Source organism: Carassius gibelio, chromosome A1, assembly GCF_023724105.1.
Source record: "Carassius gibelio isolate Cgi1373 ecotype wild population from Czech Republic chromosome A1, carGib1.2-hapl.c, whole genome shotgun sequence".
NCBI lineage: Eukaryota > Metazoa > Chordata > Actinopteri > Cypriniformes > Cyprinidae > Carassius > Carassius gibelio.
The window spans coordinates 36,965,010-36,990,003 of NC_068371.1; the positions used below are offsets into that span (position 1 = coordinate 36,965,010).

The 24,994-nt window shown below is 38.2% G+C and overlaps 3 protein-coding genes across 5 annotated transcripts in view; 1 reads left to right on the forward strand and 2 right to left on the reverse strand.

The window, feature by feature from the left end:
• Positions 1-1,933: 1,933 nt before the first annotated feature.
• LOC128019952 (transportin-2) lies at positions 1,934-15,526 on the reverse strand. The gene is made up of 25 exons (XM_052606382.1): positions 15,314-15,526; positions 13,894-13,998; positions 12,599-12,674; positions 12,357-12,506; positions 12,168-12,274; positions 11,203-11,336; positions 11,024-11,105; positions 10,301-10,423; positions 10,098-10,216; positions 9,906-9,966; positions 8,434-8,605; positions 8,211-8,363; positions 7,915-8,140; positions 7,667-7,838; positions 6,522-6,608; positions 6,272-6,379; positions 6,015-6,173; positions 5,091-5,178; positions 4,903-5,001; positions 4,626-4,721; positions 4,467-4,542; positions 4,086-4,185; positions 3,933-4,007; positions 3,704-3,849; positions 1,934-3,433 (listed from the first exon to the last, which is right to left on the reverse strand). Exons 2-24 carry the CDS (start codon positions 13,990-13,992, stop codon positions 3,742-3,744), a joined length of 2,670 nt encoding a protein of 889 aa, XP_052462342.1. The 5' UTR covers positions 13,993-13,998; positions 15,314-15,526; the 3' UTR covers positions 1,934-3,433; positions 3,704-3,741.
• A 928-nt stretch (positions 15,527-16,454) lies between these two features.
• On the reverse strand, positions 16,455-18,407 carry LOC128019977 (relaxin-3-like). The gene is made up of 2 exons (XM_052606441.1): positions 18,214-18,407; positions 16,455-17,022 (listed from the first exon to the last, which is right to left on the reverse strand). Exons 1-2 carry the CDS (start codon positions 18,383-18,385, stop codon positions 16,724-16,726), a joined length of 471 nt encoding a protein of 156 aa, XP_052462401.1. The 5' UTR covers positions 18,386-18,407; the 3' UTR covers positions 16,455-16,723.
• Positions 18,408-19,985: 1,578 nt separating this feature from the next.
• LOC128019964 (MHC class II regulatory factor RFX1) overlaps positions 19,986-24,994 on the forward strand; it is a 13,727-nt gene continuing 8,718 nt past the window's right edge. Inside the window, exons 1-2 of one of the 3 annotated variants that reach the window (XM_052606409.1) lie at positions 19,986-20,235; positions 22,758-23,119. In XM_052606409.1, the coding sequence (XP_052462369.1) occupies positions 22,780-23,119 (340 nt within the window). In that variant the 5' untranslated portion in view covers positions 19,986-20,235; positions 22,758-22,779. The remainder of the gene's footprint in view (positions 20,236-22,757; positions 23,120-24,994) is intronic. The other 2 variants (XM_052606429.1, XM_052606419.1) reach the window with 2 other exon arrangements.

The following is a 24,994-nucleotide window of genomic DNA, read 5'->3' on the forward strand; positions in this document are numbered from 1 at the left end:
TAATATAATGCAAATATATGAATGAATCTTAATTCAGGTGAACCGATTCGCGACTCGGTAGTGTGAGGGATGACTGCTGGAGTTAACTAAATATAATTTAATTTTGTTCTTAAATGTTTTATCTATATTTAGGGTGTTAGAGATTTAAATGGGTAATAAAATAAATGAAAATAAATTGGTACACCTTGGTAAAAGCATATGACACAAATTTCAGAGGAATGTCTTATGGGATGTTCATAGTCAACTCAGCCAATTAACTACATTAAATATAAGTAAATGAACTGAACATAAGGTAGATTAACTATTTCTTTCAAAACGGTTATCCAAGTGTTTTATGACACACACACACACACACACTGTTCCTAATGGTTCTGTTGTTTCTCTTGCATACGAGTTTCTTCCTCTTTTTCTTTTGGGTTAGTTCCAGCCCTCCTGTGTTTCACTTTAATAACGCCTACAGTCACACCACACACACTTTAACATCTCACCTTCTTTCACTGTATATATATACACACACACACACACACACACACTTGCTTTCAGCTCTCATAGCAAACCATACTCTCCAGCAAAACAAAACCTGGGCTTAAGTTCAAGCTGTTGTGCTTTAGTTTGTTTTTAACCTCAACTTCACCAAATGTACATGTAAACCTGATGAAACATGATTTCAGTGTGAGGACAAATGCGTGCACTGAGAGTTGAGTAGTTCCTGAAACTGTTCGAGTATGTTGTTAGTCATGCGTGATTGCACAGCAAATATAACAGATGCGTTGAACCCAAACTTCCTGTTGTTGCTTGTGTGTTTCCTGTGTGTGGGTTTTAGCGTCTGAGGTTATGCAGACACACAGTTGAAGCTGTTACATACAAACACACACACAAAGCTGGGTCATCATCTCATAGACTATTAAAACAGACAATCTGTGATCAGTGTGTCTGATGATGACTAGTGAAGAGCACCTTCAGACTTAAATTGCTCTAATTCTGGGTAATATTTTGAAAGGTGAGTCTCTGCTGAAACTTATGGTCATTACAGCTTCTTTGCATAAGTGAGTGACTGGTGTCCTGTCAAGATCATGTAATATTTCTATCAGAGACCAGAGAACTGGACAGAGATGTTAAAGTGCATCTTCAAATCCACAGGAACTTGATGCTGTATTCTGCGTTTTATATGTAAAACTGCTGATATAAACAATATATTTATCAGGACAACAAATGAGAAGAGGACCGAGAAGCACAGACGATCTGGACCCATTTAGATGCTTCCATGCAGAGATGCATTGTCCTCTGAATCACTATTTTGCTGGGATTCATTATGGCACGTGGATTTTTTAAACCCTGAATTTTGGTAATCCAAAATTTCGAGTCACAGACATTAAGCCTGTTTTGATGGGTGTTGCTTATGGTTTTCCCGTAACTGATGATCAACATCCCGTCAATTAACCATAAAAAACAATGTATTCAAGAAGTGAGGCATTCTCATTATAGAGTGCCTTTTATAGAAAGTGATGATTTAAGTGTGTTCTTCCGAAATATTAGTGCTAAACTTTAGTCAGTGTGTAGGTGTACACCAAAATACGAATGAACTCGAAACTAACATTAAAAGGCACAACGCTCCAATTTTGGTTGTAGTTTTTAAGTTTGTCTTCAAAAACACTACTTTTATAATGAAAAAAATATATATAAATCAATAAAACACACACACAAAAAAACTTGTTCAGCTTTGTAAAAAAAAATCGTTTTATTTTTCCTGGCAAGGTAAAGAGAGAAAAGTGTGATTGTTTTTCTTTCAGAGTCTCAGTGCAGATTTCCACACGCAGCCGTCGTTCTCCGCCTCGCCATCCTTCCTTACGTCACTTCCTGTCTTTGCTTTCAGCTCGCTCTTATTTAAAATCCGCCAACAAACAAATATTGACAAGAAAAAACAAGACGCATGATGAATCCAACAGTTTTATCAGTAAATTTACCAGCAACGTCCTTACAAAAAATAAAAGTAGCAAAACAAAAACTGCATGACAAGCGATAATCCAAATTTAAATTACGCATTTTGCCCCAATAGAATGTAATAGTTGTTAACTCGGTTCTATTTAAGTAACCGAAATTAGCAATAGCAGCAAAACAAAAAAAAAATACCTCAAATTAACCTTGTAGTAAAACTATATTTGATATAGTTATAGTTTGTTGGATTAGCTGAATAATCACTAAATATCAATATGGCATTAATATTTATCGGTACAAATACATTCATACACTCACAAGCGCACACATCGTTGGTCACAGTTTACAGGTCAATAGGGGTCCATAGGGAGTCAAGTGTAAGGTACCTTAAAACAATTAACAACCTATTAACGCAAAATACACATACGAAATGCGAATTAGGAAACAAAATACATGGCAATGACACTAACAAAACACACTTAAAAACTCCCAACACAGCTACCGTTACACAAATCATACACGCAACCGTACACACACATAACGCAAGTCATGATCGTTATACTGTGGAGTTTCCGTTCCAGCTCCTTCGCGACGAGACCGAATCTCTCGAAATCATGACGAGAATAAACTACGGTGTGATTGAAATCTGTAAACTACGATGAGTTTCAACAGCGAACACTGACCAAGCCCAGGGAAAAACTACAAGCCAACTACGCAAAAAAGTGAGAAGAAACGTCAGAAAAACTATACGGCGTAAGAGACGCAAGCGAGACGACAATCGGACAGAACGACGACAAAGCTGATGATGAGGATGATGATGAAAACTGTGAATTCATAGATGCTCCCTCAAAAACACAAATTCGCGATAGCACGCTAACCATCTTTTTTTTAAGCTGCTGAGACCATTGTCGTTTTATCAATACTAATTATATATATATAAAAAAGGAAAAAAACGACACTAGTCTTTCCTAGAGAGTCTCAGTGTTAAAGTTTGATTATGCTATTGCTACGGCAGCGCTAGCGGCTCGTAGTTATTGCAACTTTATGTGCAAGTGTCTCTATAGTCAGTCTGTGTGTGAATGCGTTTGATTCTTATGCCTGGGATTAATTTGAGATTAAAAAATAAGTTGTATAACAGTTGATGTCTAGCTTCCCTCCCTAATCTTATTCTTTATTCCCAGATAACTGTCTATACCTCCCTCCCGTTTAACCTACGACCTCCCTCCCACTCTCTTAAGTTTGTTTTTCGCTCTCCCTCAGTTACACTATCTCTCATCTTCCCTATGTTTTTAGGTTTATTCCCCGTGATTGGGTACATTCTGCAGTTAACTAGAGGAGTCCCCAAACACCCTCCCTCCCACCCACCCACCCACCCTCATGGACACACAAAGGGCGTGGGATCAGTCCGTCAGGCGGAGCGGCCAATCGCGTCCCTCTCCCCCACGATCAGGGCAGTGCAATACACAGATGGATGAGTTCCCCCCTCCTAAAGGTTCAACTGAAAGAAAAGGAGAGAGAGAAAAATATATATTTATACATTCTACAATTTCCTAAAATACACAGCATTAAGAGTAACACTTAGACTAAGCCCAAAACAAATATAAAATAAATTTGGGACAATCCAGATTTAAAAACCAGTTAGACGCAAAAATATAACGGCATGCATAGTGTTATTATATTTTAAATATGTATGAGTAGAAACACCTCCTAGCACAGTGTTTGTTTGTGCACATTATGGCCTCATTAGACATCAGCGGTCGTCACTAACCTGACAGCATGTGCTGTGTGTGAAGCAGAGGGGCGGGGCTACACGCCATAGCATGCAGAGAGGCGTTCCTTCAGGATGGGCGGGAACTGCTCCGAAAACTGCTGCCAGTTCTCCTCTCCGACCTGGTCCTTAAAACCATGTAGGATCTACAGAGACACAGCCTCATTAAACAACATGAGCAACATTTCACCGCTATGAACATTTCACCACAACTCCCTGTGCGTCTGACCTTGTAGAACATGTCCCTCAGGTCATCTTTAGGGCTGACCCAGGAGGCCACCGCATCACAGAAGAAGATGAAGTCCTGAGGAAAGGAAAGGAGTGATGGAGGAGAGAGTGACATCACAGTCAATCACAACAGAGTCAGAAGAGCAGAACTGACCTGCACCACACCGCCAGGGTTCACACCAATCATCACACAGATGCCTCTGAAGGCCGAGTCCTTTTCCTCATTATCTCGGATGTTTCGTAACGATGTGCACCTGCAAAAACAAAAATCTTTATCATTAGTTAAGCCCGTCTTAAGAAAAGCATTAGCTGAAAATGAAAATGGTGCAATTCTTAAATCAAATTTGCTGGTAAAAAGTCTGGTGTATAAGTCTCCTGTTTATTATGAACTGATTTAAATATACATTTAAAAAGTAATTTATTACTGTGATGCGCAGCTGTATTTTCAGCATCATTCCTCCATTCTTCAGTGTCACATGATCTTCAGAAATCACTCTGATACACTGATTTGAAATCTCTGGACATGCTGACTCACCAGGGTCTGATGAACTGTTGCAACATGGGAGCCACTTCCTGTGGACAGACGTAGCCCAGGCGACCAATCGTGATGGCTGTAAGGAGAAGTGGGAGGAGTTACGGTTTGATCACTCATCAGTGTGAAATGCAAGTGATCATGTGCAGTCAGAGGTCATACCTGTGTTTTCCAGCAGGGTTTTGGGAGTGTTTGGTCTGTTAATAATCTCCACCAGATGAGGAAGAACCAGAGCCACATACGGCTGCATCTCCACACCTACATCAGTGACGTCACATGACCAATAAACATCAACTCACTGGTGATGGGTAATTCAAGTCCCTCCAATGATGTCAAACAAACAACTAACACATTTTACGGTTCTAAATCAGTGATGTCACTCTAAATCCTGATCCGTGTGGTGATGTAACAGACACAGAATCAGTGTGATGACCCTCACCCATCTGCATGCAGATCTCTCCGATGGCCCAGGTTGCGTTGTTACACACGGAGATGAACTCAGGGTTCAGATTCGTCCCCAGGATGGGCATGAACTCAGCTGAACACACACACACGGTTTCAGAGATTAATACATATGAATCAGTTAAGGGTGTATAATGCAAGTCAAACACACACACACTGTCTTACCGATACAGGGTTTGACGTGTGGAAAACAGGCCTTGGTCAGATCACCCAGCAAAGCAAACGAGCTCTGCCTCACCTCAGGCATAGTGTCCTGCATATAAGAGAGAAACACTTAAATTAGCTTTCATATCAATTAATCAGTCTAAACGTCTTATAATTCAACAAAAGATAATACAATTAAATACTTAAAATAAATATTAGTATAATATTGTAAATGTTTTAAACATAAAAAATTAAAGAGATAGTTTATTGTCATTATAAAGCTTGGAAGAGGCAGGATTTTTTTTTGCATAAGTCTGATTGATTGCATTCGTCTGTAAGAAGAAAGACGTACACCTAGGATGACTTGAGGGGGAGTAAATCATGGGGTAAATTCATTTTTGGGTGAACTATCCCTTTAAATGTTACAATAAGTTTTATGATATAGCAAACAATTTCATATTAAGAATAAGTTTTATACCTATAGTTAATTAAAATTAAGTATTAAAACAATATTTACATAACAGCAACAATAAAACATAAGTGTGTAATAAAGAAAATTAAAATGTTAAAATACTAAATATTAAAAATGTATTTTGTTTATACATTTATTTTATATAATAGTAAATAGTTTATAATGATAAAAATATCAAATATTAACTTAACACCAACAATATGAAACAAACAATGTACAATACAGTAAATTAAATATTAATCAAAATATTAAAATAACTTACATTCTAAAATGTATTTTATAAATATATTAAATAAATAATTTTAATTATAAACTTACAAATAATAAATAACTTAAAATAATATTAACATAACACCAACTATATTAAATTCAATTATAAACATTTGTTAGATCAAATCTTAATATTACATGCTGTAAATAATTCAAATACTAATGATAAGGACGCCACATCTTTACTCTTTTACACGCTGTACCTGCATACACTGGAAGAGAAGGGTCATGATGTTGCTACGGGCAACCAGCTGGTCCACATGACCCCCGAGACCCTCGGCCAGACCGCTGAGCAGATCCAGAGCCACGATCATGAAGTCCTTATCCGGAGCCTCGTACTGATCCGGCTGCTGGCTGTACATCTACACACACACACACACACACACACACACACACAGTGGGTTAATGGCGGTGCGCTTCACTGATGTTCAGAAGTGTGTGAGGAAGTGTGTGTTCTCACCATGGCTTGTGCGAGTGTTTTCTGCACCAGAGTAACACAGCGCTGATAGACGGGCTCACAGTACGGCAGGAAACCGCTCTGTAACGCCGTAGCCACAGACGACAAACACTACACACACAAACACAGAGGCATTTAGTGTCCATTTACACCTTCAATCACAAATGTTTTGGCAAATGAATGTACAGTTATTCATGACAGTAAAGTGCATTCAGATATAAAGCATTTCTTCAGTTCGTTCTGAGTGTCTCACCTCCAGCAGAGGAAACAGGTCTTTATCCTCGTCCTTCAGTTCATTCCACTTCTGGATCAGAGGAGGCATCAGTTTCTGGATGTATTCCTGACCACACACACACACACGATCAGACCACTGATCTCTTCACCCACAAGCACGTACTAATAATATTCAGCTTTTGAACACAAGCTGACAAGGGCAAGGATGAGCAGAGACGGTTCGAACCAAAAACATTTGTAGCCTTAAAAAACTAAAACATAACTGAAGATGATTTATCATTTTGGCATGTATTAAAAAAAAATGGCATCTGATCTTTTGAGTTGTCCTACTTGCATCTACAAGTTTAAAACAAACTAGCATTCAAAAGTTGACTGTAAAGGTTTCTATATCAAATGAGTGCCGTCCTTCTGAAGAAAAAATCTATATGAAGCAGCAAAACAGTTTTCAAGATTGATAATAATCAGAAATGGTTCTTGAGCATCAAATCATCATATCATAGAGTGATTTCTGAAGATCATGTGACACTGAAGACTGGAGGAGTGATGCTGAAAATACAGCTGCGCTTCACAGGAATAAATTACTCTTTAAAATATACTGGAATAGAAGACAATCATGTTTAAGTTTAACATTTCACAACGTGACTGTTCTTATGGTGTTTTCCATCAGCAGTTTTCATGAGCACAAGAGGCTTCTCTCAAAAACATAAAAGAAAAAATCTTGGTAGTGTATGAAAACTGAAAATTTGTTTCAAGTGACCATTTCCAAAGAGGCACATTTTAGTACCGTATTTTTCGGACTATAAGTCGCACCAGTACAAAAATACGTCATGATGAGGAAAAAAACATACATAAGTCGCACTGGACTATAAGTCGCATTTATTTAGAACCAAGAGAAAACATTACCGTCTACAGCCACGAGAGGGCGCTCTATGTGTTCAGTGTAGACTACAGGAGAACTGAGCAGCATAGAGCGCCCTCTAGCGGCTGTAGACGGTAATGTTTATCATGGTTCATTTCTCTTGGTTCATGTCAAATTAATTTTGATAAATAAGTCGCACCTGACTATAAGTCGCAGGACCAGCCAAACGATGAAAAAAGTGCGACTTATAGTCCGGAAAATACGGCAAGTAAATAATTTGAGTGAGCGTCAGAAGCTGTCGTTACCGGTTGGTTCAGGTGATGTCCGACGGAGTCTGCCAGGGTGCCGATGGCGTCGTACAGGATCAGCAGGTTCTTGTGCTGATATTTCCCGAACGCAAACACCAGAGTGTCCAGAATGAAACTGAGGTAAGGAACCAGCTCCGTACACGCCTCCTCCTCCAGAGTCGCAAACGCACTGAGGACAGTACAGCGTTACTTACCACACTCTATCTCAACATACTGGTTCGTTTCACACACACACACACACACACCTGCAGGCGGCCTCCTGCACCCTCTTGTTGCCGTCCAGGATGCGTTTGAGCAGCTCTGTCATGAGCGGTTTGAGGTGGGCGTCCGGCGGCTGGCTCACCACCCAGTGTGCGTAGCGACTGAGCGTCCAGCAGGCGATGGAGCGAACCAGAGCCTTCTTATCACACAGACACTGGATCAGGTGCGGGATGAGCTCGGGCAGGTACTGTACCATACCCTGCATGCAGCCTGACACACAGAGACAGGATGAGTAAACGCTCAGTAATTAGTGAAATCATTCTGTGTGTGAGACGCACACCTTCAGCGATGGCTCCCAGCACCAGTATCCCAGACTCCTTGATGACCCAGTCCGGGTGGAACAGCAGACCCTTCAGCAGCGGCAGCAGGTGCGGCAGCAGGTCGTCCCGAAAGACGTTAGCCAACACGTCCAGCGCCGCCGCAGAGCACTTCCCTACAAACACACAAAACATCGTCATACACATGTTTACAGCAAGCATGCTCGGAGTGGTCGGTTTACTCACGCAGGTTCCAGTCAGACAGCGTGTCGTCGTCATCATCCTCGTCATCATCGATGTCCTCTCCTTCCTCCCCCTCTCCTCCCTCGTGCTGCAGCGTGACTGTGCGTGACTTGTGGAAGCGGGGCTTGATGTCCTGCTCGCTGTCAGGAACATTGTCGTCCTCCTCCACGTCCCCCTGAGACACAGAGAGAGAGACTACAGCTGCATTCACGTTCACACGCTCCCTGCACAGCGCTCGCTGCTGATCAATCAGAAGGGCTGGGAAACTCAATTCATTTTCTGAACTTTCTTAAAGAAATCAGTTCCTAAATCCCAAGTTTGTAGATCTAGAAACGTCTTTGATGAATTTATCATCTTAGGTGGCATGCAAAAACAAAAAGCAACCGTATTTTTCGGACTATAAGTCGCATCAGTCCAAAAATACGTTATGACGAGGAAAAAACACATAAGTCGCACTGGACTATAATTCGCATTTATTTAGAACCAAGAACCAAGATAAAACATTACCGTCTCCAGCCACGAGAGGGCGCTCACTGCTGCTCACTGGTAGACAACAGGAGCACAGAGCGCCCTCTCGTGGCTGGACACGGTAATGTTTTCTATTGGTTCATTTCTCTTGATTCATGTCAAATAAATTTTGATAAATAAGTCACAACTGACTATAAGTCACAGGACCAGCCAAATTATGAAAATAAGTGCGACTTATAGCACTTAGTGGAAAATATGGCAGTCTGATTCACAAACAAATGATTTTGACTCATATGAACGATTGAATCAAAATGAGTGAATCAAAAGCACATTTGAATTTTGAATCAGTCTACAACACTTCACTGTTTAATTTACAGCATTAATAAAGAAAATCTTTCTACTTTCTATATGCAAGAATCCGAATCAGAGTGTCTGATTAACAAAAATGAAATTAAAATCATTTTCAGTTATTGACAAAGCGGAAATTAAAATACACACACATACATATTATATATATATATATATATATATATATATATATATATATATATATATATATATATATATATATATATATATATATATATATATATATATATATGTATATGTTTTTTTTGTTTTTTTAAGATAAATATTGCCTTGGCATACTGAAATTAAGCACTAATATTATTAAATTGAAAACTGTGGTAAAGCTATAGAAGAATGAAAAATGCACAAAATTATTATTGCCTTGGGTACTCACTAAATTTAGTATAACTGAAATAAAAAGTTACATAGAATTTAAAAACAAGCATATAACAAAATGACTAAAATTCTAAAAGCTGAAAATATAATAAATGCCAATTAACAATATTAATAAGTTCTATAGTATAGAAATAAAAAATAAGAATAAGTTAGCAAAACGTAAATGAATCTGTCTCCTGTGACTGCAGATTTAACTAATGCAGTAAACATGATTGGATTCAAAGATTCAATCCCAGACTCATGTCTCATATATAGTGACTCACCTTCAGTAAAATGATGTCAATCTCAGAGTACTTCATTCCGTTCACCAGGATTGGGATGAGTCTGTGGAGAAACACCTGAACATCAGATCACCTTCTTCAGAGCAGATCTCTCAGACAGAGACAGTTCATGCTCGGAGGTGTGTGTGTGTGTGTGTGTGTGTGTGTGTGTTGGTGATGGCCTGCAGTACTCACTGGACCAGGTGTCCCGACAGAGCCTCTTTACAGATGGGCTGCTCGGCCAGAGTCAGCCAGAATTCACACGCCTCCAGCGACACGTTCTCATCCGCGTCCTGCGTGCGCTGCAGCATGTACTGCAGAGAGACACAGAACAGATGTAAAACTCCTACAATACCTTAACGTGACAGTAAAACATCAGATGTCTGAGTTTGCATCACCTGTATGATGCTGTGCATGTGTGGAATCAGACGGTCGATCCGGACCTCCAACAGCATGACCAGAGCTCTGCACACGTTCTTCCTCACCTCGCAGTCTTCATCACCCGCCAACGCAAACAGAGACTGAAAACAAAGCACACACTACAGATGAACTGAAATAACTACGAATTCATGGGTCTCCATGAGCATTTACGATGTGCTTGGCTTGATGGCTTTTCTAGGATGAACTACAATCTCAATTTGACAAACTTTAGAAGTGTTATTCTTTGTTCGATATTCAGAAGATGAGGAAGCTATAAAACACTTGACAGCTGAGTCTACATCAAACACAATGAGGTACATAAAATCTGTATCTAATGCATGTTATTGTGTGTATTTGTATACATACATTTTTAAATAAATATTGAATTACATATAAAAACTAAAATTCAGGGCAACATTGTGCAATTTAAAAAAAAAATTAAAAACATTTTATATTTGGGGGGTATTGTTTGAACGATCAATTAGTCAGCTCATGTCCTCCTGGAATCAGCTCAGATGACTCAATCATTCAATCAGCTGGAAACTCTCACTATGTTGTGTATTTTTCTTAAAGCAATAGCACAAATGCTAATTTGTTTTCTCAGCAAGACTTTAATCAGTCGTCAAATATAAAACTACAATAACTGCATGAAATAACTTTGTGGTGGCTTGGAAACCACTATGTGCTGGAGGTCAGCTCACCTCTATGAATGTGTCGATGTTGTCCATGAGAGCCTGAGCCCTGCCAATAATGAACTGATTCACACACGCTATGGCATGAGACCTACAGAGAGAGTGAATCAACACGATGTTACTCATTATCAAACAGACAGTGTATCAGAGAGGTGTGTGTGTGTGTGTGTGTGTGTGTGGTTCTTCACCTGATCTTGGGGCTGCAGTGTTTGAAGAACTGCAGGAATTTGGGGATCATGATGTTGAGCGGTCGATTCAGAGCGTCACTGTCCAGCAGTTCAGACGAGTCCTCACAGATCTTCTGCAGCGCACCAAAAGAGCCCTGTACACACACACACACACACTCTTCTCTTAGAAATCCCACTGCATTATGGGTTTATAACAGATAAATGAGGAATATTTGTACAAACTGAAACAACTGTCCTAGTGGACCTTAACACTCAATCTTCATAAAAGTTTACAAGCTTCTTTAGTATATGTCACATGGGCTAAATTCATAATTTAATGAAGTTTGGTTTAGGAATTATGAGTATATCTGGTCCTGCACATAGCCATCTAAACACTAAAGCTCAAATTCTTCAGATAATTATTGATTTAGGAAGTCCAGAGACTTCTACTTCACTAGTTTTAGTAAAGTAAAAAAACTAGGACTAGTTCAAAAAAGTAGTCTCAAATATTTACTGCATACTTTTTTTTAAACATATAGCATGTGCAAATATCAAAATTGAACAACATAACCTAGAGTGAAATTCTGTCAGAGTACTGCCATTATTATTTAGCAAACAATTCAGAGTACTTTTTAATGTTGTAGTCGAATTATAAATTAGTAACATGAAAAAAAGTTATATATTTTTTTTAATTAAAAAATGAAATCCGTTATTGCACACCTGTATGATATCAACTGTCGTCAACTCACTACAAAGTCTTGAAAACACATAATTATTTGTGTGTAAAAATGCAGGCAAGCCAATCGAATCACATTCTGTGTAACGGTTTTGTTCAAACAGAAGCTCATGTCAACTGCACTGCATTGTGGGATGAATATAGCACATTTGGGGAAAACACTGAATGTGTATGTTTAAACCAGTAAACACAGCACTCCTAGTTAAAGTCTAATGATGTTATTCCACTCCAGGTGTGCTCAGAGTTGTACCTCGCAGGTGTTGTAGTCCTCTGAGTTCAGGAGGTTGCAGAGTTGAGGCAGCAGCTCGGGCCATGTCTGCAGCTCTCCTTTAGACGCGATAGTAGTGATGAGAATACCTGTGGACCCAAATTCAGTTATTATTAGAATTTTATTTGATCTATGAGAGTCTAACCCGCTCAACCCCGGGTCCAGACTGACCGATGGTGGCACGGATGAGCGGGGACGGGTCTCCGATGTTGTTGAGACACTCTCTCTTGATGAAGTCGGCCACGGCCGGAGGGAAGTTCTGGTAGTGAGCCTTCACGTTGTTCTTGAGGATCAGGCCGCTCAGAGAACGGGTCGGCTCGTCTGCAGAGATACACAGAGACGTGCCTTCAGACGAGAGACAGGAGAGCGTGTGAGACACTGAGGCAGACGATGCATGATGGGATACTACAGACCTTCAGATTTGAGGCTGGTGAGGACGAAGATGAGATAGTTGTTGAAGTCGGGAAACTGATTCAGCTGCTCCAGTTTCTAATGAGAGAGTGAGGAAAACATTGGGATAAATACAACAGACAGCACAGAAACAAGATCTGATCTCAGACCAGTGATCTTTAGATGCAAACAAAACAAATCCTTTACCACTAAAATAGGAAGATATACCGAAATCTATATTTGCACTGATTTTGCAGCCAGAGATTAATAAACATTCATGAATATGGTGAAAAAACGTATTACGCTTTTAACAGACTATTACAAGTAGGTTTAACCACAAACCATATTAACCAGAAGTAATGTTTCTGATTTAAACATTGAAAGCAAAAAATGATATTAGAGATATTAGAGTGGAGAAGTTCAATATTATTTACTGTATGATTTAATCAAATTAATTCAACAAATCATCTGGATCATCTTTACGTTTTAAAGCTTCAGAAACAAACATGAAGATAAACACTGCAGTTTATTCATATAAATTGTTATATTGGTGCATATAAAATAAAATATTCAATATTATTGAACATATTTTGAATTTGCATGGCAACAAACGGTGTTTGGTTAAAATGGTGCTTGAATTTTTTAATATTTGGGGTCTGTATGTATTTATGTTTTTAAGTGAGTCTTTTACTCAATAAGGATGCACTTATTCAATCAATAATACAGTTTGAAAAAAAACAGTAACATTGTGAAATTATTACAATTTAAAACAATGGCTTTCTATTTAAATCTATGTTAAAATGTAATTTTTTCCTGTGATCAAAGATGTTCATCACCCATTCCTCCAGTCTTCAGTGTCACACGATTTCTTCAGAAATCTTATATACTGATTTGACGATCAAGAAACATTTCTGATTAATATCAAACTTGAAAACAGTTGTGCTGACAAATATTTTTCCGGAAACAGTGATAGTTTTTTTTTTCAGGATTCTTTGATAAACATGAAATGTGTTTCACTTTTGATAAAAGGTTTAAATTAATACTTTAAAAGAATTCAACTAATTTAAAATAAATAATGCTGACCCCAAATTTAGAAACAGCAGTACATACTATTAAGTCAACATAATGTGTCAAAAATATTTATTTTGAGCATATAACCCATCACTACTGTGCACATGTATTAAATAAAAACTGACCACTAGACACTATAAAACATGAAAGACATTTCAGCATCTGTCCAGTTGTGACTGCTAAAATTGACATTATATTTGTAGATAACCTGAATAAAGGTGTAGCGATGTAAGGGATGTGCACACACCTCTTGAACGGCTCTCTGTGTGGCCGTATCCGGAGACTGAGAGTCCTTCAACAGCTGCAGCACCTGCTGTAAACCCTGTTCATCCGGCTGCCACTCCATCCTGAACTACACACACACACACACAGAGAGAGGACAAGTCAGTGCACTACACCTAAACACACACACACCCTCCGGGGAAAGAGCATCACTGCTTTCTTAGTGCACTTTTAGGAAGAAAGAATCAAAGTGAGCAGATAACACACTTAACTATCATCCACAGACAACGCATTCAGACCAAATACACAGTTTACTTTCTGAAGTCAGGGCTAATCCATGGTGAGCCTCTGCACCTTCAGTTATCATCTGATCTGGTTGGCGAGAGTGTGTGTGTGAGGAGGCTGTGATGTGTGACTGAGCATCTGACTGACGTGTGGGCCGTGTGTGAATGTGTGAGTCTGCTTACACTCAGGAAGATGCTTCAGTTTTGCATTCTTCTCATTTAATATCAATTGTTTTAGAGCATACTGTTTTAAGGGGTAAGATGAATTTGAGAATGTCTACAGCAACCAAACTTGAAAAAAAATCTCCAGTATGAATTTTTTTAACGGAGTCACTCATTTTTGGTTAGCCAATAACCTTACATTCTGTGTCATGAAGTTGCTTTGTTTTTCATTTTTCTAATTCTTAAAACTTGATTTCGAAGTTTTTCCAAATCTATACATCCATACTTTTCTGGTATTATAAACTACCTTTTAAACGGTTACAGAAATTATTGTTACAAAAGATTTCTCTTGTAAGTTTTTTTTTTTTTTTTTACTTTTTATTAATTGAAGAATCCAGAAAACAGCATAACATGTACCAGAATCATATAAAGCATCAGAAACTATTTCTAACATTGATAAATAAATCATATCAGGATGATTTCTGAAGATCATGTGACACTGAACACTGGAGGAATGATGCTGATGAAGTCAGCTTTGCATCACAGGAATAATTTACATTTTAAACTAGTAACGTTATATTAAAATGGAAAACAGTTATTTTAAATATTTCAATTTTTTTTCCTGATCAAATAAATACAGCCTTGAAGAACCGACGAGACGTCCTTAAAAAACATGAAAGCTCTTACTGATCCCAAACTTTTGAACGGTAGTGTATGTTAGTGTGGTGTTTGTGTATATACTCTGTGTGTCAGTTAGTGTATTTGTATAATCTCTTGTGTAGAAGTGTGTGTGTAGGCCGTGCGTGTTCACGCAGCCCGGTTTAACTCAATTCCCCAGCTCACATCAGCTGCGTTAACCGATCACACGTGAAATAAAGTACACTAAACCCTGTACATGTGTGTGATGAGTGTGTATAATGAAGCGGTATAAACACACACACACAGATGCTGATGTACGTTAACCGTTAGCCGCTGTGCTAACCCGCCAAACGCGCTCACCTTCAGTCAGTGGATCTCTCTGTGTGTGTTTTTGGGTGTATCTCTCTCTGCCGGTGCACAAGCGCTGATGGACGTCGGGTCACGGTAACGGATGGCTCGCCGAGGGGCTCTTCGGGATCTACAGGCGTGTTTGCTGTTATTCTTCTCTCACCGGCGGCGCCTGATGCATGGCGGACGCGTTAATCGCGCGGTGTGGATCTGAGCGGCTTCCGTACCGTGACGCAGACGTCAGGTCTTATTAACATAAAACAACAGAAACAATTACTTTTATGGTTATAATACATGTAACGTTAAATATATTGGCTAACACACATCATTTGCGATCTATATTTCGCGAATGAAGGTTTATGTGTGATATAACTTAATTGTATGTGAATGTAATTCCTCCTGTGACCTGTAGGTGGAGACAAAGTTAAAACAACGGGTCATTCAGGTTCATAGCCTCGCTGTGAAGCATCATGATATACTACAATAATAAAAAAAGAAAAAAAAGATATAGTACAATAATTTGTGATTACCATATTCATACGTATTTGCATGGTACTCTGTCGTACTCCGAGAAGACCATGGTATTATCATCATGGTAGCGTTAAAAAAAATAGCCTACATGTTGCTTACTTTTTTTTTTTTTTTTTCCTACATGTTGCTTACTGCATACTGCCCTTTAATGCATTGAATTATGCAAATATAAAAGGTCACATAAGTCATCATTATTGTTTTACATTAATGATACAAGTTATATTTTATGGGGCCAACAAATCTGCTATTTTGAATTTGGATTAAAATGTATATTTAAAAAATGCAAGAATTTATATTATTTTTTTATTATTTCAAATTAAATATTAAGTGAAGAAAGAGATGTATATCTTTGAGAGCATTGCATTGTGGGCATACAGTGTCCACTGTGCTCTGTTCTATTGTATTGTGCACATTTTGTTAACTGTAATAGATCATCCATGTATTTTATTCAGATTAAGTTGCATAATGTGCTAAATACATACTGCAGAATGTAGTATGCTAATATTATTGAAGCTATCTGTTAGCATTCCCATTAATTTTTCTAATATACATTTATAATTCAAATTACTCAAATTAAAATTAAAATGATACTAGAATCCACATGACACCAATCTGTATCGCAATCAAAACTTTATTTCAGTTCGCTGTTATTAAATCCATGACCACAGAAGAGAAGCACAAGAACAGAAATGAGCAGTTTTTAAGAAGACTGACAAACAGGCTCTTCACTTTGTCTCAAATCTGCTATTCCTACATTTCTGACACACATATATTTTCAGTATTTCATAGGAATGACTTTCAACAAACTCTCCACCGTCATTCCTCACATATAGGAAGGTTGGAATGGAAGTACAGGCGAGGAAGGGTGGAAAAATATGATCACACAGTCCTTTAACACAACGAGCTGATTTCACTCTTACTGCAGCCCCATTTACAGCAGGCATTGGACAGCCCAACGACCACGTCCCGCCCCTTCCTGTCTGACGTGCGCAAGGCCTCCAGCACTTCCTCTGAGATGAGAGAGCGGGCGGGGCGGCTGAACACGGGGCTCTCCTGGCCCTCTCCTGCCCAGACATGGGCCTCTGCATCGGGACGGGGTCTGTATGACAGTCCAGGGATGAGAGGGTTGGAGACCCAGCTGTCAGAGACCTCGTCATCATGAGTAGAGAGCAGATCACTGGACAGATCGCCTGATCACACAACAGCACAACAGAAATATGTCACCATTATTGTTGCTCGTAGTTAGTGGTAGTGATGCAAACAAACCCTAGTTTTAAACTTCAGCACGTAACTCATCATGCAGAGTTAATGAACACTGAATGACGAACAGGAGCCACAGAGACCAGAATCTCACAGAAACTTGAGGTTAGACACTTTTGGCAAGTAAACACTCTAGCAACCAGCAGCATCATATCATGTCATTTTACACACACACACACACACACACACACCATAAAACCATTTTAATTCATAAGCATTAATTAGCACTCTCTATTCTAATTCTATTCTTTATTAGAAAAACTTGCCCATTTAGACTTGCATTCTACTAATCTTTTTGTATTCTATCTACAATTAACGAAAGCAAAACAAATCTGTTTTCTTTTAATTATATAATAAAAAATAAAAACTTGTTAGGTGTGTACTGTGTTAAATTAACTGAGACTTGTTATAGTGCTTGTATATCATTGCTCTCTTGTTGTTTTTGATTGCTTCCATTGTTCTCATTTTTAACTGGCTTTGGATGAAAGCGTCTGCTAAATGAGTAAATGTAAATGTAACTTAATTATTAATAATGTTTTTTTAATAACAAAGTATACATATGTATATCATAATACAATAATAAAAATAAATTATAAATTGAATGAATGATTTAAGTACATTATATAAATTATTATTATTATTAATAAATAATTTTTTTTATTGTTGTTGAACTCTAAAGATCATTTAAATTTAATTGAATTAAATTGTTTAATTCTTTTTTTTTTTTTTAAGAAAGTTAAAATAACTTACATAGGGTGTGTGGATTATATTTTGTTCAATTTGCCCTCTAAATGTATGTGTATTATACAAAATAATAATAATAAAAATTAAATTACGTGGTACAAATTGCCCTCTCAATGAGGATACGGCAAATTATTAAATAAATAAATCATGTTTTTATTGTTGTAGGCTAATAGTCGTTTAACTATTATTGTGTTAAAATAATAATAACTCAAAGCTATGCAGAAGCACAATTAAATTAATCTTATTAAAGTTGCATCTATCGAAGGAACATTTGTTTCGTCTAAATCTGTGTGATTTTGTTGGAATTAACAACTATACAGTAAATAAAAGTCCTGATCTGTTTTACTTCATATCTGACTGTCACATCTGTCTCATACCTGAAACATCCAGAGATCTCCTCCACCGCGAGCCCCCGCAGGTGAAGATGACCGCCCGGATGAACTCTCTCCCGCACAGCTTCACTCCGTAGATCGGGTGTCCGTCAGTGGCCTGAGCGCCGCCCAGCAGCGCCACCAGCAGACCGAGCGTGAGAAGTGCAGCTTTACACATGACGACGATCGGAGTGAAAGCTCTGACAGCGTTTCTCAGAGGAGCTTTACTGGTTTGAAAGACGGTCTAACCTCTCATCGGCCTGGTGTGTCTTTTATAGAGGCTCATGGAGCATGAAATGTTTGCGTGTCATTCAGATTGACCGTGATAGCAGGGCTGAGACCTTTGGGAAGACAAAGGCCCGGCCCATCGTCTCTATAATGAGGCTGTGCACCTCTGTGGAGGTTATAACCAACACAGCGACCTAATCTCATCGCTCCTGACCTTTTTGTCATTATACACGCTGTTGAATCACATAAAATGTTGAATAAATAATAAACTTGCATGCACACACTAATACAAGCGCTGCACTTTCAATTAGATGCATGCAAATACTCACATTATGAGTCTATAGGATTCATAAATGCTTTTCTAAACCCAGTTTATTATATTTTAATATAATAGTACTCAAAAAGTGTATATATATAATAAACTGTTGATGAAACATTATATAAGGAACACTTTGACCACAGATGCATTTTTCTAATGAACAGAAAACTGTATACTATTATGCAAATTTGTTACATGTGCATAATTATAATATAATAATCAACCCTGTGTGTGTTCATGAAAATAACATAAACCAACACCCAGATACTGAGTAATTAGAGCCAGATTTCACATCTGAGGTAATACAATGGTACTGTCTGATTTCATACTCATATATCATAGAATTTCAATGAAACATTTTCAACACACAATAAAGATTTGAAGAAGAGGTAAACATATGCAGTGCAGGCTGGGTTAGCTGACCTCTCGTGACACAAGCTGCCCAGATGACATTTCAAACAGATAAGAAGAGGATTTGGATGTGAGAGCTGATGTGTGTGTGGGCTTATTAAAGAGTCCCAGCACCTCGGAAACCGGCTTATAAGAGTATCAGCAAAAACCTGTTTCTTCATAATCATACAGTCATGAGATAAGACAGTCTGGAGAATATGATTCACACAGTGGCCTTCACAGAGATAACAGCACACGGATGAGCCTTCAGCTTACGGCTCTGACCTCAGTGATTACAGTATTATTATGTGTAATAGCCTGATGGTGCAACACTTCATTAAAGTTTTTTAAAATTAAAAATATAATGATTAATTTGCTGAATTTCATGCTCAAAATAAGAATAAATTACATTCTTATTTATTTATTTATTCAGGGGACATTATTTCGTGGGTACATTATCCTGTTTTATTAAAATGTTTTGGAAAAAATCTGCACATTTAGACAAAGTACCATGGTTTTGCCATTTGATGCAGAAGTAGTAGCCTTGTATGTTTAATATTATAACGTTTAGAAAGGAGAATGATTATACATATGATTTGCGCAAAAATAAAACACCGTTTTGATACATTTTTCATTATATATAAATTATATGTAATTTATTAACGTGTACTTTTATTTTATTTTTAACTGACGTCGAAACTGTTTCAGAGGAGTTTAGCGTGACGTTTGATTGACAGGAATGTGGTCCAATGAATGAGCGTGAAGTGGGCGTGTACTTCTTGTGTAACAGTGTAACTCGACTGACAGCAGCTGAAAGCGAATGACAAGGTCAGATTCTTATAGACACTCACCTTATCCAATTACAAAGAGAGAAGAGCGTTTCCCGTGGCGACACGCAGCCTATCACTGCTGAGCAAGAGGGCGGTGCTTAGACGGGTGGGTAGCAACAGTTGCCCCGGTGAGGACGAGGCGCCATAGTCACGGTAGTCGTGGCGACAAGAACCCAGCAACGAAAATCAACAACAACAATTTGAACCATTAAGAAAATAAAACTCCGCGCCAAACTAAGATCATCCGTCAAGAAGCGAAAGGTGAAAGCAGCTACTTTATTACACGTCCTCCTCTTGTTTTTTTTTTAGTAACAAATGTGATGAAGTGCACCAGACACGATTTCCTCAGTTATCGCACGCGGTTGTTATGACGATGTCAAATCTGCTCGAGCGCAACAAAATGGCGGGTGTTGTAACGTGAGCGCGTGAGACTTTTGACTTGCTGTTGTTTGTTTATGGTGAGCGTGACGTCAGAAGTGTGTTTAACTGACTTGATAACTGAAACAGATCAAATGTCAGAAAGCGACTTCTGTCAGCCAAACTACATTCGACTGTAATATTTAGTCGGTAGTCCGATTTGCTTGGGTTTATTTAACGCACATGGCGATGGAATGCAAGCATTGCGGTGGACGAAACTCCCGGGAATTGTATTTTCAGCGGTTTAAAACTTTGTTGAGGGAGTCGTCGAACAGCCATAAGTGTGCCAGATCAGCTCCGGAGCGGAGGGAGTGGTGGGAGGGGCGTGTTCTGGGAAGGGGCGTGGCGTGGCAGTTAAAAGGGCGTGATTGACATATGTCTATCCAGTTGTAGAAGTTGATGTCTAACTAATGTGCGTATGTAGACTTTGCCTTTGAAAGTATGGTGGTAAATTGTTGAACATTTGTATTTAATTTTAACATGTTCAGAGTTTTTCCTTCAGGTGCTCTCGGTTTAATGTTAATGGGATTATTTATTAATGCGAGTAGTTCTTTTTGGGCTGTGTGACACTGTAATTCTGATCAGAATTTTTTCCTCTCTCACAGTAACTTCATATGAACTAGCACATACTGTCATCACAAGACAGGGCACGCCTGTTACCGCTAATTTAAGGAAAGTTAGAGTAGGCCTACTGTTAAACAAGTTCAGCCAGCTCAAGGATTTATGTGCATCTGACAGGGAAAGAAAATGTGTTTAGTTTTACATGCAGTAAAATACTGCAATGTATGCATAGGTTTTTATTCTTTATGCTGAATCACATTCTGTATTCAAATAATTATATAGTTATTAAGGTAAACCTACAGGAATATGTCAGTGAATTTGCTTAGTAAAAATAATGTTTTTAATGAAAAAATATGAGTCCTTATAAAGCATTGTTGCTTTTATATAATAAAATATTAAAGCATTAAGACAATTGTTTTGTGCTGCAAGTTGTATGAAATGTTATGTTCAAATATGCAAATGCGTGATCTAATAATTGACTTACATTTCTAGAAATTAGAACATTGGGTAAAATCAGGTTCAAAATGTAGTTAACATATTATAGTTAAAGGGGTCATATGATGCGATTTTAAGTTTTCCTTTCTCTTTGGAGTGTTACAAGCTGTTCGTGAATACGTAAGATCCCTAAATTTGCTAAGACTGAAGTCTCAAACCCAAAGAGATCTTCTTTATCAAAGTTAAGACTCATGCATGCCCCCCTAAAATGGCTCTTTTAAACACACCCCCACATGTCTACATCACTGTGTGGGAAGTTTTGCATAACACCGCTCAAATGTTCACGCAAAGAAAGAAGACATTAATTTTTTTCTCACTGTAGTATTGTGTAGTATTGACACCATGTCGTGGAGATGCTGTGTGTTTCATTGCGAAAGCGAAAATACTTTGTTTGGGCTTCCAAAAGAGGACACAACTAGAAATCTGTGGTTAAGTTGTTTTTACAAAACTGTTCCAGAACAGCTAAACCAAATATGAATGTGTGTGCAACACATTTTACGGAGGACTGTTTCCTGAACCTGGGAGAGTAGCCTTTAATGCCGGCTGTTATAACTGCCAGCCTGTAAGTATGTTTGCATATTTAAAGGATTTGCCACTGATGATTCAAACGTGAGTTTTGAGCAATGATGAGTAGCACTTGTTGTTTGTCATTTCTCCGATCACAAATGCAGACATGGTTTTATGTTAACCTGGCACGATAAGCAACACAACACAACACGTAAAAAGACAGTATAAGTCATTCTATTCCATAAACATGTCCCCACTTTGGTTTTATTGGTTTTGTCTCGTCGCATCGGGACACGGCATCACAATATGCTAAGAGGCGTAACATTTCCGTCACGCGCTTGAGATGTTCGACCAATCACAACGCACTGAATAGCTGGCCAATCAGAGCACACCTCGCTTTAAAGAACGATTTGAGCTTGGCAAAAATCAATGCGCTTCAGAAAGGCAGGGCTTAGGGGAACGAAAATAATGTACAGTATGTGGAAAATTATTTGTTTTTTGAACCTTAAACCACATAAAAACACATTTCATTACACCAAATAGACAAAATTATATTATTTTTTAGCAACATACTGATATTAATGATATAAAAAAAGTATTGCCTGAATACACTGTAAGTCATATTTGGATAAAAGTGTCTGCCAAATGCATAAATGTAAAAAAACAGCAGTGTCATATGACCCCTTTAAAGATTTGTACTGAGGGGATTCTTCATAGCTCTTTTTATTACTCAATAAATCAGAAAATCCTGGAAATTTGAGTGTAATTGTGCAATAATCCATGCTTTTAATTTCTGTTTGCAGAGGGATTTGGGTTGTTGTCCTCATGGCAACCTCAGCCTTCACCGCCGAGGAGCTTCCACCCTCCCAATCACAAGGGTGCAACGTCACCACGGCCTCGTCAACCCTCCAGAAAGCCACTTCCACCTCCACGTCCCAGTTCCTTCCTGAGATCCAGAGCTCGCCGGGATCCGCTCCCGCACAGACGGCCTCTATCAGAAGAGCACAGGCCACACCCCCTGTCACTCAAAAGAAAGTGGTTTTGACCACGCCCCTTCAAGGAGCCGTGACAGCAGCGCAGTATGTGTCAGGAGAGATACAAAGCTCCGCCTCCCAGGCAGGAAACAGCCAGAGCGCCCAGCAGTACATAGTGGTGACTGTTACCGGTGAGCACTCGCACTCGTACTAAACTTACCTTTCTCCAGTTAGGACTGATTAGCACTGGTTTATATGCATTGCATGTATGAAAGTGTGTGTAATGCGATCTAACAGACACCTGACACTATCTAGGTCTCTCCCTAAATAGAAGGACCTTGAAATAGACACGCAACAGCAGCAGTGTGCATCACCACCGGACACACACACACTCTCCCTTCTGCCTGTGCTTTTTATTTAACACACTCACACAAACATATACACAAGCTGTTTCTGATGACTGCACATCGTAATGCTCTAATTGGCAGCCGTTATGACAGCACTGCCTGCTCAGCGTCCTCATTGTGTGTGGATGAACTTCTTACCGCAGCAGCTTTATTAACGTCCGCAAATTTTACATGGGAGTGCAGGACAAAACTGAGACCTGATAGACCAAATATTGTGACCACAAAAAATTTGCACATATAAAATTAGATTTTAAATGTCAGTAACAAAATAAAAACATCTAAGTAAATATCAAAATAAAAAAGTGTGTAAATGTATACACTAGCATTTAAAAGTAAAAAAAAGGAAGGAACGAAATGATGCACTAAAATAATCAAAAGTGACAGCATCATTTTACAAAATATTTTATCTTTTTTTCAAATAAATGCTTTTTATTTTGTAAGCAATTATAATGATTTCTGAGTTTGAACATTGATAATGTTTTCAACATTGATAATAATCAAAATGTGTCTTGAGCAACAAATCAGCATATTTGATCGTAAGAGACTTCTGTCAAAGGCATAAAAAATCTTACCGGCCCCAAATTTTGAATGGTATGTATTTTGAGTGAATTTATTTATACTATGCATTAACATTTGTCCGCATAAATTACTTGTGTATTTGAAATTAATTATAAAAACATCAACACTAATAGAAAATAAAAAATATTTTTTTGAAGCTAGATTTTTATTTCGTTATTTCGATGCATATGAATATCGAAAAAATAAATATATATATATATATATATATATATATATATATATATATATATATATATATATATATAAACATATATATATTTAAATTGAATGCTGACAGATTAAAAAAGTTTCTATTTGAAATTAGAAGTTATTAGTGCAAGTATATAATTTGATAAATGTATATAGCAGATGAACATATTAAACTGCCGGATGAAAAAAGACAACAGCAGAACACCTGTAGAAAGGCTCAGGCTTAAAGCAGATCACAAGGATGGTGATAGCAGAGAATAATTGAACGGAGTAGAGAGATAAACTGGGGCATTCAGGAAAAGAGAGTAAAAAGCACAGGTCCTCATCCTTTCTCCTCTCTCGATCTCTCTCTCAATCTGATACTGTGTTTACCTGAGCGAGAGATTTCTCGGCCCGTCTGTGGAGATTAGTTGTTCAAGGCCGGCCCGTATGAGCCTGATATAAAGAGAAACGTCTGCATGTGTGTCTGTGTTCAGATCATGTTCTACAGTAGCTGTCTGTACGGTCTGGATGTGGTTTACCGTAAGTGTGAGCGCTCGCTCGAGTGTTAGTTGATTTGATCTTTATTTCCTTCTGGTTCTGTACTGAACAAATGATGTCTTCCCCTTCACGCAGTCATTATTTCCTCTTTTCTGAGAGTGGTTTTGTCATGTTTCCTTTCATTTCTGTTTTCTGTCTCTTTATTTTTCTCTTCAGTGTGTCTTCTTATTGTGTGCGTCTCTCTTGTACACACATTTGGGTATTGTTTCTAATCATTTTTTACCCCAAATGTTCCTTTAAACTAAACAGGTTGTTTTGGCACATACACTTGAGATCTTATATTTTCATAGTTCAACCCAAAATTTAATATAGCTAATCTCAAAACATTATGAGCAATCCTGTCTCAATTCT